This window comes from Pygoscelis adeliae, unplaced genomic scaffold (genome assembly GCF_000699105.1).
Source record: "Pygoscelis adeliae isolate BGI_AS28 unplaced genomic scaffold, ASM69910v1 Scaffold294, whole genome shotgun sequence".
In the NCBI taxonomy this organism is placed as follows: domain Eukaryota; kingdom Metazoa; phylum Chordata; class Aves; order Sphenisciformes; family Spheniscidae; genus Pygoscelis; species Pygoscelis adeliae.
In genome coordinates, this window is record NW_008824722.1 from 269,529 (window position 1) to 284,416 (window position 14,888).

General features: G+C 41.7%; 1 protein-coding gene across 2 annotated transcripts in view; it reads right to left on the reverse strand.

Annotated features, from left to right (window-relative positions):
* Positions 1-14,888, reverse strand: part of SUFU (suppressor of fused homolog (Drosophila)) — an 85,532-nt gene that overhangs the window by 54,371 nt on the left and 16,273 nt on the right. For both annotated transcript variants that reach the window (XM_009323233.1, XM_009323234.1), the window contains exon 2: positions 9,895-10,031. In XM_009323233.1, the coding sequence (XP_009321508.1) occupies positions 9,895-10,031 (137 nt within the window). The remainder of the gene's footprint in view (positions 1-9,894; positions 10,032-14,888) is intronic.

Sequence of the window (14,888 nt, forward strand, 5' to 3'; positions counted from 1 at the left end):
TACCTCTCCCCGTGCCTCGGCACCCAGCAACAAAATGGAACTGGGTGTGCTTCCCTGCCTCACAAGTAAGGATAAAAGCATTGGGAAGTCCCCAAAATTACGGTCATACAAACAGACAAATAATATTAAGCTTTGCAAGTGTGCAGAGAGGAACTGCATTAATTTCATCTAGGGAACCCAGAAGCACCTCTGCATGCTAACCCACACGCCAGTCTCAGTGTCACCAGTGCCAAGACCTGTCCTCTCCCTTCTTTCCAAGTGAAAGGCTCCCTCCACCGAAGAGCATGGATGTTGCAGACGGTCTGTATTGCTACGCTTATTCCCTACAGACCCCTGCTAGGAGTTGGCAAGACCATCTTAACATTAAAAGCAGGCGCTGGAAGTTTACAGGTTCTTTGAGAGGGGGAAAAGAAGAGCTATAATAATGCCTTTCAATGAGCTCTGCTGGACCAAGCCCAGAACAGTCACAGAGAAAAGCAAAACGGATTAGAGAAAAAAGTTTGACGCCGAAGACTAAACAGCAACAAGGCTTCTTGAGACTTGCCTGAGAGTTGCTATGTCAGGAACGCGGATAGGTGTCTAGCTGCCCCAATCCTTCAAGCGCACTCAAAGAAAACACACATAAAGCCACACTGCAACACTGACGTCTCTCCTCCTCACTGAGACACTGATGCTCAGATACACAATCAAGTTGCTGTGGGTTACAACTGCACGCACGGGCTGAGGCTGGCATGAGGCAAGCTGTCATCTCTCGTGCTGCAAAAGGAAGGGTTTCCTGCAACTGGCACTGCCTCATGTGTCAGCTAGTGGGCACACACACACAAAGTGAGCAGAGCTGCTACAGCAGGACAAGCCTCATCTGGTGGGACATGCAACAGGTACCAGGCATCCAGCTTTGGGCAGGGTGATCAGACAGTCCCAGCAGGCAAGTTTCAACCCTTGAGCATCCTGAGCAGTAACAGCAATAAGACGGTAAAAGTGAATCCGGCCCCCGCTTCAATGTTTCCTCCGCGCAACCCTGGGACAGTATTTCAAGAAAAGATGCACTTATGTGCCTACAAAATGTCTCCTCTTAGAGTCATCCTTTCTGCAGACAAAAACATTCTCAATGAGGTCTCTTCAGTGTTGTCTGTCTGATTGTCAGCTTTGCAGACAGATGCTTCTCTCTGGATTCCTAGCAGTGCTGCATAAGCTTTATTTGCGATCTACAGGGGAGAGTAAAAGGGGACGGGTCCATCTGCAACAAGCACTTTGCTGCAATGCCTATCAGGACAATTTACAAGAGCTGCATTTGGCAATTCCCTCCCCAACAACTTCAGAGCCTCCAGCCAGCTTCGGGGGATGCCAGCAACAGGTTGGAGACCAAAGCACAAGCTCGATAGCTGCCTGTCGTGCCCGGCACATCAGCCAACCGCTCTGCACACAAGCAACCGGTTTGTTTTATCAGCCAGCAAGTCGTTTGGTACCAGCCCCAGCACGTACATCCCAGCTGGAAGCTCGGGGTTGTGACAAGGCTGGCTTAGGAGATGGCGGGGGCGGGATGGGAAATATTGGGGAGGTGAGCTCATAGGCAGCAGTATGGGGAGAAGTGGATTTATTGTGGCGGTGTGGGACATAGAGGGGCTAGTGCACAGAGACGTAAAGGACCAGCCTTGATCTGTGCTGCTGCTCACAGAACAGCTTGTTTTATGGGAAACGTCTAAGAGGAATTAGGCTAAAACCCAACCAATTTCTCATGGACCACTGAATAACTATCAGATGATGAGAGCTTTTGGCCATGACAAACTTGGGTTAAATTGTAATCAGTGACTTAATGTTTCCATACCCCTCTGCAGAATAAAGGCACGCAGCCTGCACACTTGGTTGAGTCCTGTTCACCTACGGCAAACGACAGGCCAGGAGGCCATTTTACAAACTTTACTGCGCTACAGTTTCAGTGTTTGTGCAGCAGGGTTCACTACGTAACAGGTTCTGTTGAAATGAAATTGATGTTGATTTATACTTCTTTGTGGAGCTAAACCACACAGTTAATCCCCCCATTTTTAATCTAAAATCCTGGAATACTACAGAGGAGCCAGGGCCAGCTCTACACTGGAAACTGGTCAATATTACAAACAGATGATAGAAAAAATATATATATTTTACAGAGCCATAGCAACCAGAAGAGAACAATAAATCAGCCTGAGGTTGAAAAAAAAAATAATAAAGGCACAGTCAGGGCAAAATATATATGAATTACTGGGAAATTTTATTTGGCTTTAGCCATCCTACTGGGAAGAAATAAACACTGTTTTACAAACAAGCTAGACAAGCCTCATTTGTATTCAAGGAAGCAAGGAGTTTGTTTTGGGTTTGTTTTTTTTTCTTTTTTATACATAGAAATTGGCCTGTGTCAAGAATGTTTGAAAACATGTTGGCAAGGAAAGAGTCACTGAGGCTACCACATTGAAGCTTTCTGGACTCTAGAAGATCTTAAGATGAGGTCTAGTGGTTACGCCAGGGCAGCAGGTGTCAAGGTATCCACTGGCTTAATGGCTGCAGGTCTGTGACCCCAGCCAAATCACTTAATCCCACTGAGTCCCATTTTCAGTGTAAAAGTTATACTGCCTGTCAAACGCAAAGTGCCTCCGTGGCTCAGACTAAACTTGAATCAGATGGAAATTGCTAAGTAAGAAGAGTGCATCTACACCTGCAGCCCTTACAAGTCCTGTGATCACCCTCATTTACCAAAGGGGAAACTGAGACATGCAGAACTGGCATAATACCCTCAAATTGATGCACTTGGCCAATGACATAGGCAGGAACAGTGTACGTGCTTTCTCAAACTACAGACAAGCCGTCAGACAATAATTCCTACCTGAAGAAAGCATGACATGTCAGAAATAACTAAGGAAGGCTAGACATACCTCATTTTGGGCTTGCTTTTCAGCCCAGCTGCCGAAGGCTTGCATGGCTGTGCTGCCTCAGGCACTTGCACACATCAATCAGAACCATCCTCCCTTCCAGTAACTTTGGGAAATTGGCCTGTGGACTTGAATCGTGACAGACGACAGAAGCTCATGGATACCAAGTTCCTGCAGGTTTCACAGAAATAACTGAAGGACAAGAGAAGATATTTCATACCTTATCCTCTGAAAAGGGAATCCCTCACCGTAACAGTGCAGAGGGGGCAGATGTGCCAAGAGAGGACGTTTGTGGGGAAAAAACCCAACACAACAAATCAGCTATAGCTAGTTTGGTCATTGTTTTGACACGTTGTTACCAACATGTGTAACTCACTGTGTATCTACTGGAATTAGTTCTGCCCAATACACTTTTCAAAAGTGTAATAAATTTTCTAAGGAATAATTCATATAAACAAGTTTCTCCTGAAGTAATCAGCTGCAATCTACATTAAATCGCCACCCACAAATTGCATCTTGCATGCTTACTTCCTTTGCTTGTAGATTTTGTTACTGTTTTGCAGTCCCCAAGACACAAACAGCTTCCTACTATTGACCAGTCAAAGGTTAAATATTAAAATTCAACTTTTAAATTAGCTCAGACTTCTAAATTCACATTTAAATATCTTTTAGTGCACCAGTAATCAGGAAACTATGAAAAAAAAGATAAATTATGTATTTACAGAATCACAGAAAATTACGTTTAGAAGACCTGAAGAAGACACCTAGTCAGTCAAGACATATTTATAATATAAAGGAGACTAAGAAGGCTCCTACTCTGCCCTCATCTAAAGGAAGAATCAACTCTTCCTGACAAATTTCCATGAAGAATAGTTTGACTTGTTCTCAAAGCTATGCAGCAATGAGGAATCTGCAACTATTCCAGTGCTTCACCACACTTATCATTCAAAAGTTTTTCCTAATGACAAACCCTAACCCTACCTTACAGAAGTTTTAGTAGTGATGAGCCTCTCATATCGCCAGTAGGCACACAGAAAAATTTATTACTTTATTTCCTATAGCAACCTTTTGCATATTTGAAGACTGTTCTCACATCTTCCTTCCATCTTCCCTTCCCCAGCCTAAACAAACATAACTCTTTTGATCAGTCCTCCACAGGTCATATTTTCTGGACCTTTGGGTCATTCTTATTGCTCTCCTCCAGACTTTCTCCAACTGGGATGCAGCTGACTTGAAGTCTTTTGCCCAAAATGAGATACAGTGCTCTCCCTTTCCCTTCAATGTGTTGCCAGCAGTGTAGGACCCTATCACATGCAATACACAGAATACTCCTATTTATACATCAGAATAATTTCGCTTCTTATCTCTCAGAGTGAAGAGCGTGTTGGTTTAGGTATAGCCCATTGGTGATATCAACTCCAAATCATTTTCTTCTCCTTTCAGAACTGCTGCCTTTCCCCAGCTGATAATTGTGCATTGGATTATTCCCATGTAAGCACAGGACCTTGCACTTGTTGCGCCTTCCTGACCCTACTGCACATAGGTACTTCAGACCATTTCTGCAATTCGCAAAGGTCGTTTTGAACTCCAGCCCTCTGCGCCGTAGTGCTTTGCTGTGTCTGCAGATTTCATCAGGATACTCTGCATTTCATCATTCTGGTCAATACCAAATTGCATGAGCATTAGGATAGATTTTAGACAAATCCAAACTCTGCACATCTTTTCTGATTGATGACAACACACTGACAATTACTCGGAGTCTAAATATGCAATCAGTATGGCGTCCCTTCTTCTTCAGTTTTTACAAAGATTGCATTTCCTCAGCTCGCTCACATACCTGTTGGAAGGGACAATGTCAAAAGTCTCACTAGTATCAAGGTAACCAACATTCACTTCTTCCCATGGTGCCTGTTACTTTGTCACAATTAGTTTGTTCCAATTTATTCTTGATAAACCCATGCTGGGACGTCCATTATTCCCTGGGTGCCTTCTAGATGATTTGTTTTTCCTAGCAGTTTCTTAAGATCTGCAGTCTGAATGACCATTTAGAAACCTCAGGTTTTTGCATTTCTGGGGTTTGTTTGGTTTTTGTTGGGGTTTTTTTTTGGGGGGGAGGGTGGGAGTGAAGAGCAGCATGTTCCATTTTTCAGCCTACTGTAACACTACCTGTCCCCCCTGCAATGGCAGCTGATGAGTTCTGGAGTAAATGTTATCAAGCTCAGCCAACCTGCAAACCTCTAATTAATTCATGGACATCGTCTTAATGCTTCTGAAGCTAGTTTCACTAGCTAGTTCCCCACTACAATTCATCCATTGCGGAGAATATAACCATTACCTATGCTATACCATTATCTTTAAGCTCTAGGCATGACGAGTTTTTCCTGGCAATTTCTCCAAACCTGTACCTTACAGCTGCAGCCGTTTTCTTTCAGGCCAAGAAACATGGAAGCAGCAAGAATTCATACACACAACACATTTGTTTCTGTGCTACATCAATATATTGCCCTCATGATGTATATTGGGCAGGGCCTTGAAAACAACCTAACTTTACCTCAGAGAGAAAAAAAATGCAGATTTTAATTTCAGGAAAGCACAAACCATGGCCTCTCTATACTGATCAAGCGTCATATTACTGCAGTACCTAGAGTTAACAATCGTAACAAGCCCTGGACAAGCTTTCTGTAGGAAGAGCATTTCTTCCTCTTCATTTGAATTGAAGTATAACTTTATTCTACCATGAGATATTCCCAATATACCCATGAACCATAACAAGCTAAAGGTCACTGAATTGTGCGAAGTTTCATTTTCAAGGTTTGCAGGTTTGTGTTTTTTTAAAACTAAAAATAACAGAGTTGGGATTTTTGGTCATGGTCAAACAGTGATAAAATTAAGAACAGATAAAACCACAGATAAAAGTTTTTTGATACTTGCAAGCTTGGTTTTGTTGAAGGAGGGGAAGTAGTGCCATTTAATCAAAAGCACAAAGCATCAAGTGTTTGTCAGAGTGAACAGAGAAGCCAAGGCTCAAAGAGGTCTGAAATTCAATGCAGAAGACTGCTTTCCTAAAGCACAGCCACAGTGCAGGAGAGATGGAACAAAGGAACGCAACATTCATTTGCCTGGAAGTGTTTGTTACAAAAATATATCACTTGCAATGAGACATGCTTTGTAACTGCAATACACAGTAATAATATTTAGGATAGCAGTAGCTGCTAGATGAGTCTTCAACTCAGTCATCACCATCTGAAAATGCTCAGGCTCAGCAGGAGTATAACTACACCTTACTCTCCCCCAACTTCAACCAGACCCAGCAAAGCACATCTATGATAACCAAAAAGTTGGCTTGTTATTCAAGAGATAAGAATTTAGCTCTTTGCATAGCTTTCAAAGTAAACAATCTTTTGACATGCGAAAGTGCTTGGAGCCTATCCAAAGAGTTCCTGCCAGCTTTATTTTTTTTCTTGCTTCTTGTTCAGAGTGGATTCATAAGCATTACTTAAGTTGTTTCGGTTCATCAAATGTTTTTAAGGCTATTTTGGAGTATTAAAGAGACTCCACAGATTTTTTTTTTTAACCAACTGAAGAGGACAACATTAAGGTGCATACAACAGAGTTAACGCTTGTCATTGTTGCATTTGACAAACGCTCCAAGTGGCACAGTCAGAAAGAACTTGAGCAAAAGGAAACCTTTCATCATGCAAAACAATACTGTCATGCCACAGCCTTCCTAATGCCCAATGGGCCTCAGAAGAACTACCCCTTCAAATACAGTTCACAGTTTTAAAGTTTTAACATCTGACCAGAGAAGTCCTGTAAAAGACCAAGGAAAAAAGGCGACAGCAGAAGCTCACTTGGCTTTGCAGAGTGGCCATGTTAGACTGGGGGAAACCCCCCTAGGCAGAACAAAAATAACACTGCCGAGCACTGGGTGCCTGATCACCCAGGGGTGATGCAAGGGAGAACACAGGAATTGCTCTGGAGACTGCCAGCCTAAGAAGGGGCAGCTCGCAGGAGTAAAGCAAAGCAAAGCGGGACACGTCAGATGTAGCAGAAGGACTGGAGACTCTGCAGAGCAATGGAGTGAGCGATCTTACACTAAATTAGAAAATTACTGCATCTAGCTATGGTCAACTGGTATTGACCTGAGAGATCAAGAAGAAACATGATAGAGTCTGCCCCACTACAAGTCTTACATTTAAATGCATCATCTTGTCAGGATTAACCTGATGTCTATGATTAGCCAGAAGATTTTAGCCTGACAAAGTTCTTATTCAAAAGAGGCAAGTAATAAACAAATTGTACTAAAATAAAACTAGATCTTGATCACTTGCTGCAACAGCATACAGTTTCTTATAGAGGGCAAGGAACGGTTGGTAATACTTGGTGACAGCACACAGATGCTTGCTGAAGGGCATGAAGCTGTATGGAAAAAATAAAAAATCCAACTCTTCCATGATATTTTAAGGGGCCTCTGGAGGTCTCGTCCACCCTCCTATTTGCAGTGGAGCCATCACCAATGCTAGATCAGGGCTGTTGTAGCTTTGTTGAGCTAAGTCCTGAACCCTTTCAGGAACAGTGATTCACCAACTCTCCGATAAACTGTTCCCTGTGCTTTGCCACGCTCCTTGTGAGCAAGTTTTCCCTGAAGCCCTTCCAGAACTTCCCATGCTACAATTCAGAGCTATAGCCCCTTGTTGTATTATCTAGGGCTTGACCCCACAACCTTGTAACTACCCTCCCAACAGCTGTGGGCTCCCATTAGATCACCCTGCACCTTCTCTTCACAGGCTAAACCAGCCCTGCTCCCTCCAGCTCTCCTCATAGCTCACGTGCTCTAGGACCTTGACCACTGTGGACTCTGTTTTCTCAGCATCTCTTAAACCAGGAGGCCCAAAACAGGATGCTATTTTAAGCGAGGCATCCCTGGTGCCATGCAGAAGAGGTAATAACTTCCCTCAATCTGCTGCTCGTGCTCTTCCTAAGGTAACCCAGCATGTGGCTTGCCTATTGCATTATGAGAGTAGTGTTGGCTCATACTCAATTTCACACTCAAAGAAGTCAATTTATGATTCATACACAGGGTTTTTTAATAACATAAATTGAGAGCTAAACACCCAGAGGCTAGAATCCATTAACGTATATTTGAGCAGTGCCTTTAAAGAGTCACGGTGGATAGAAAGTCAAAACCAGCATGGATAAGCTGAGGACAATACTGAAAGCCCTTAGAAGTTCACGTCAGACTGATATGCATAGGCACAACCACTCAAAACTTTACAGTTTAAAAACAGTTTATTTGCTTTGAGGTCAGAAAGATGAGACTGCATTAGTGCAGGAAACCAAACAAGACAAGTCTCTGCCTGGAGCTCCAGCTTAGTCACTGAAAAGTTTGTCCTAAAGTACCCTACCAAATCCCGTTTCACTCTGCAGACCTCCACTCACCCATGAAAAGGGCGAGACAAACGAGCAACTGCAGTAGGTTGCTTAACGTGCAAATAGAAGACACTGAAATTACTGTATTAAAGAGACTGTTATGAGAACCTACACTGGACCAGAAAATTTAAAAGGCCACAAAAGGGGTCTTATAGGTAAGATAAGTTAACATATAACATGTTGTATGTTATTTTATATCTAAGAAGGAGATTTTAGAGTCAGATGTTTTCTTCAGACCCTGCAGTCAATACATCGAAAATGTGAGTATGAATTCATCACTGCACGGTCAGTATCAAAAAGCTACTGTACAATATAATTTAGGCAGGACAGGAACCTCAAGTAATGGCAAAACTGATTACAGTCATGTGGATTTAGATGCTCAAGAATAGCAAAAATCAAGACAGAAAAGAGAACGGATGAGCCCAAATTTGGATGGCAACTGGGGAAGATAGCTACACAAAGGTTACAAAAAAAATGCTTGTGTCATTTCAAACTGCAACAAGAGACACTCCCAATAGGAAGACAAGCAATCATCTGTGCTGGCATTGGTCTCTGCCAGTCAACATTTAGAATACCCCAGAAGAGTTGCCACTGCCTCAGAGATTTGTCACTGAGGTTACCAGAGCAATCCTGTTTTCACCCAGACCTTTCCCCTTTGAGAGTCAGCCAGCTGACTGAAAACCAGCAATAGAATCAGAAGTTACTGAGCAATTTATTAACTAGTAGAGCAAGCACCAAATGTTACAAATTCAATAATCATTGATTTAGAAGGTACTTTACCCATAAAGAACCTCAAACTAGGTTAAAAAAAGTTCTTCAAATTTTTTCATTCAGATCTTGTGACGCTGGAGGGTGCCTTTCAAATACACTATGCACTCAAGCATTCCATGGGTCTTCACGTGTTCACAATACAAACTAATATTCAATCTACTGGTATAAACAGAATCCAGGAAGAATAGTGCAAGAGGATGTTTTGCAGGCACTGTAGTTCCCAATTCTCTGGCAAGTCTCCACCCGCATTAATGATTCCCAATTGTTACTTCCTTAGCCCTTCCAGCCTTGGCATCCCTTATGACTTTTAAGTTTTCTCATCTCAGCACTCCTTGTTTACATATGTTGCTGCTGCTCAACTGCACGGACTATAGGAAGATACTTGCTTGTGAAGGAACTGCAACTGTTTTGGAAGTTAACAGCCCTTCTGCTGAGAAGTGACACCTTATCAGATGGGTGCTTCTCAGCCATTTCAGGATAAGCAAGTGAGGTTTCCTTACTGAGAGAGGGTGAAACCAACAACACAGGAGAGCAACAAAGAGCCACTGAGCAGGCTTCCTATGGTTACTAACCGTTCTGTATCGTCAGCTTTTCCATAGTAGGGATCTGGAGTTACCTGGACAGCAGCTGGGTTTTGTACCCAGCAAGCTGGGCCGATGGAAGGAACACGCTCCTTTGGTTTCCCACACAAAGAAAATTCTCAAGATTTGACTGAGCACTGATGTAACAGATGCGGCCCTTCAGAATGAAAGCAGCAAAAAGCGAGGCAGCATATTTAACCCTGCAGTACCTGACTGGAAGACGTATCTCGCTAAGCCTTGCATTAATTCTGCCGGCCAGGTAGGTGGTGCCGACTCGCCCGTTTCTCTCTTTAGCCGAAACGTCAACTCAAATCCAAAACCACTTGGTCCATCTGTTCCTGTAAACCTGGAGGGAATGAAAAACGAAAAGTCACAACATACTCCTTGTAACCAGAGCAGGCTGCAAGATTAGGACCATGGAAAAAGGATGAGTGTTCTCCTCATAGAAAAGCTAAGTTTAGAAAGTCTTTTATTTCAGTCTGCTCTAGCTCAAATGGCATAACATTGTTAGGTTAGTTGATGTAATACAATTTCAAAGATAACTATCATAATAGTGTTTTCAGTCAGAATAATACTGTCTTGGAACCATGACTTCTTTCCTGGGACCAGTGGGATTTTCAGCATCCTGAATTTGTTTTTAAAACATCGTTGTAAATTTTGCACCTATAGCTGCCCTGATTATATTTGCTTAAATGGGAACAGCAAAGAAAGCGCACAACAGAAAATGATGTTATTCCACCCTTGTGAATTCAAATTTCTACACATTGAGAAGTGGAATGCAACTAAAGTACTGGGTAGCAGTTTCTGGGTTGAAGCAGTTGAGTTTTGATGCACAGCACACAATTTCTGTGTTGTGGATGGTCATGGGGGAGGAGGGAAACAAGAAGATGCAGGGAGAAAGTTAATAACCTCTCACACAATGCACTAATTCTTATTTTGCTCCACTATATGCTTGCGCACATTCTTCTTGTCTATCCAGGAGGACAATAGTGGAGAAGCATTGAATGACAACTACTGCTCAAGAAGCAGTAGTTTGGCCATTTCCCCACTTGACAGAGATCGGTGCCGATTTATCTGGTTTGGTCAGATAGGGTCTATCCAGCAGAAAAAAGTCATGTTAGAAGTATCAAGGCTATAATGAAAAGGAGCAAATAAAGGATATCTGTGTACTACTCTTTGCTTCAACAAAACTAGTCCTTGAGAATCCTGTATTTTATACATACAGGAAAGTTCCTGTTTCGAGTCCCCAACAACTAAAAATGCCACGTTTGCCTGTGAAAAAATGAGAAACCTCATGGACAAATATATAAGCTTGCAAACTTCAAAGCAAGTTGGGGACATCCATGTCCTTTCTACCACTGTCTTCACATTCCTCACTCGTTTGCTGTGGCTGTTCCACAAAGGCAGAGGAAAGAAAGAAGGATTTACACTGAGCATAAAGACACCCCACAGAAGCTTTCATAAACCAGTATCATTCTGCAAGTTCAAATCTCCAACACCTGCAGCCATTGGTAAATTCTCTAGAGAAACTTTGCAAATGTCTTGGATGCTGGTACCTTGCTGGCACATATGAAAGGTACAGTGCACAAAGTGTTAACATTGTACTACTACTAAAAACAGTCAAACAGAGCAGTCAGGAGAGTCATGAGAGCACTCTCCATTTGAAAAACACAGCTCACCAGCAGTGCAGTGACCAGTTCCAAGTGTTGGATGATTGTTCCTATAGCAAGGAGCTTGGTTTGAAGCAGAAACGTTTTCTAGCAGCCCTGCCTAATGACAAGTGTTAAAAGTGATCAAACTTAAGCATTCATGCAACTCCTCCATCATGCAATGTAACTTTATTTGAGGATTCTTCAAGGAAAGTTTGATTGTGGTAGACTTTCAAATGATGTAACAAAGGTAGTTAAGAAATGTACCCAAGGACAGAACTAAACTATGGGACAGCCCAAAGAGATAACAACAACTGTGACTGAAAACAAGACAGCAGATATTGAAAGTCAGACATCTACAATGAAGGGGAATAAAGTCTTTTTTGATATATTGTTTATTTCATTAGTATAAAAATATACAAGCATGTCGATTTTTGTTTCCCTCCATATTATTCTCAACAAAGAATTTGAGAATTATATACTACCAAAGCAAATTCTCTATGAACAGAGCAGATAATGCATTTCAGAATGGTCAACTGGCACATACAAAACCTTTTTTAGGAAACAAGTGTACCTTTAAGCAACAAGACAAATAATTACATTTGGTTCTTAAACAAAGCAAGAGCTTACTGAATAACCAGCCAGCCAGGGAGTGGAATCTGGATGTGCAGTGAAACCTGTGTTCTGCAATCATGCATGCAGGTCCACCAAAAAGATTGGTATAGGATGGCAATAGCCTTACAAGTGTGAAGTTGTACTTTGTACATTCAGCACCCCTGTAGTGTTTTATTAGTTTCACATATCAAATAGCAAAGGAAAAAGAGAAATATTTCTTAAAGGGAGAAACAAAAACACTTCAAAGTGGGTAGTTTTCAAGGATTGATTCCAGGAAAAAGCATACATCAGAAACTGAAACACATTATGAACGGGTCAATTTTAAGAAGGATCAAAGTTAACAAAAAGCCTTCAAGCTGATCTTCCACAGTTAAAATTTCTGGAAAGATGGCTCCCTATTGAATTTCCTCCTTTCAAGGCATGTTCTGAAACAACACAGCTTTACTTCTAATATGCATCGAGCTAGAGTTTAGTGTTTGGTTTTGTTTTTTTTTTTAAACTCCACAGATCTCTCTGCTTCTCATAAATAACTGTTTAAGAGAAGACTACACATGCTTTATATTGATCCATACGCAAGTTACTCAGTAACAAAAGTGTTCAGGTGAGTATCCATCAAATTTAAAGCAAGATGAGCATTTAGGAGAACACTGCTGGTCAGCAATACATCAGCAGTCACAAAGCAGTAAAACTGACAGGCAATGTTACTTACATGATTTTTTGTATGGTAATGAAAGAGACTAAAACAGAGAAGAACTACTAGAAAATAAATAGAATAAAACATAAGGAAACAAGCAGTAAGTTACTTTCCTTCTAAGATTTAATCAAAAGATGTATCTTCTAAAAAACTCAAAAAATGCAGCAGCATACAGTGCTTATAATTCTCAAATTCTTAAATTAACAGTTACATCTTAGAAAAATCCTAACTTGCATGTAAGAGATTTCTATTTAAAGATTAGATTTAAAATGTTTTTGAGTAGTTAATGGTCACAGGTTGCTGAAAATACACTGCTTTGTTACAGTGAAATTTTAAATACATGCAATTCACCTGTATTGTGCAGCTGTTCCGAGATAACAGTCTATAAAGTAAAAGTCTTTGATCTGTTTAATTTTAGGTTGGTAATTTGTTTTTGAAGAAATTGTGACACATGTGGCTTTAAAAGCTTGCGATTATTTTAGAAATCCTTTATATTTAATTCGGACAAGTCTTTCATAGGAAGAAATAATAATATTCCAAATGTAATTAGGATAGTCATTTTCAGTTAGCATTTTTGCCAAAGCTTTTGCTTTTATTCTTAAAAAAAAGCATTGTATTTGAAAGTAAGTTGAATGTAGTTTCAACAGCTGCCATAAAATTTCTCCCAATGAACAATGGACCATAATACAGGACCAGAGCTCCTGGCCGAGTTTTAGGGGATGCTCATGAGAATGGAGGCAGACGTGAGCTTCAGGAACTAAATAAACCTATACGCCTGCCACATGCCTCTGATCCTTGCTCTAATGAAAATCAGAGAAGAATCCAGTAGCCGAGTTACGCAGCTTGGCTTCTCTTACGGAAGTCCTTTTCACTAGGGAGTGAGTGCTTACACCGGCCACAACTCCAAAATTTGTGAGGATAAGGATGCATCAGTCCACTGGCAGAGAGGCAAGTAGCAGCCGCAGCCAACAAATGCATGGGAAATGAATTTGCCCAGTAAGAAGCCCGAGACCTCCAGATACACATGCCATACGAATGGAAGACCAAGCAAATGGCTTTTTATCCCCCACAAGGATAAAGAGACTCCTCCCTTATATCTGGGCCATCAGCAGCTGCTTATTCCCCCAAATCACCTGTGTCCATTTTTGTTCGAGGCCTTACCAACAAGACAAAAGATGCATCTATCATAACCAAGAAACCCATCCATGATCGGGGAGCTAATAAAGTGAGATTCCCCATAAACAAGTTGATTTATACAAAAATGTTCCATTACTTCCATGTGGAAACACTGGATTCCCATGGCAGCTGCCTCCTTGTAGGGTATGTCCCCACTGCTTGCGGGTTATCTTAGGAGGCTGACAAGGAACTGGACAAAAAGGGATCCGCCTTGCAAGCTTGTAGATGTTCAAACTCCTGCTCCTTCCCAAAAGTTCCCAATTTTCACCAAACTTCCAGAAAACTTCCAGAAAAGTCAACCACCTTCAGCCAGCCACAGTCAACCAACAAGCTAAAAAAAAAAGAAAATATATATAGTTCCAGAAGAGACAGACTGAACAAGCCTCATTTCCGTAGAAAACTGGGTGGAGGAGTGAAGATAACCCATAGATGGAAGAAGTCCTGCTAAAGCACACAGAAGCCAGGTTTGCTCATGACCTCTTCCATCGACCCCCCAAGTTCACTGCTACCTGCACCTGTACTAACTTGTTCCCTTCCAAGCAGGCAGCAAAGCGTCCGCAGCAGGTTAGCCTGACCCCAACTCTGTGTCAACTGCAGAGGTAACATGTTTTTATTACACACTTTTTGTTCTACAGAAGCAAGATTCTGGCACTATTTGGGGTTGGTTTCTTTGTGAGCAAGAATGGTGGGGACTGGGGTGGTGGGTTTTTTTTTTTTTTTTTTCCCTTTGGTTGGGGTTTTTTTGTTGGTGTTTTGGGTTTTTTTTGTTTTTTAAATCTGAGTGACCAATTCAGACTACAGCCAATTTAGAACAAAGGTTTTGGAGCTCAGTTCAGCATCTCAACACTGAAGTGCTTTGCAGGTCATTTCTTCAGGAAAACAATCACAATACAGCAGTCCAAAAGTGCCTCAGCTTTACAGTAAGATGACAATCTGAGATGGAGCGTGTGGAGGAAGGAAACCTCAAAATTAGTATTTTGTGTCTGTGCATGGCCCCAGGTACATAAACTGAAAGCTGCAGCACAGCATTAAGTTTCTGTACTAACAGATCTGAATATTTCACATTGCT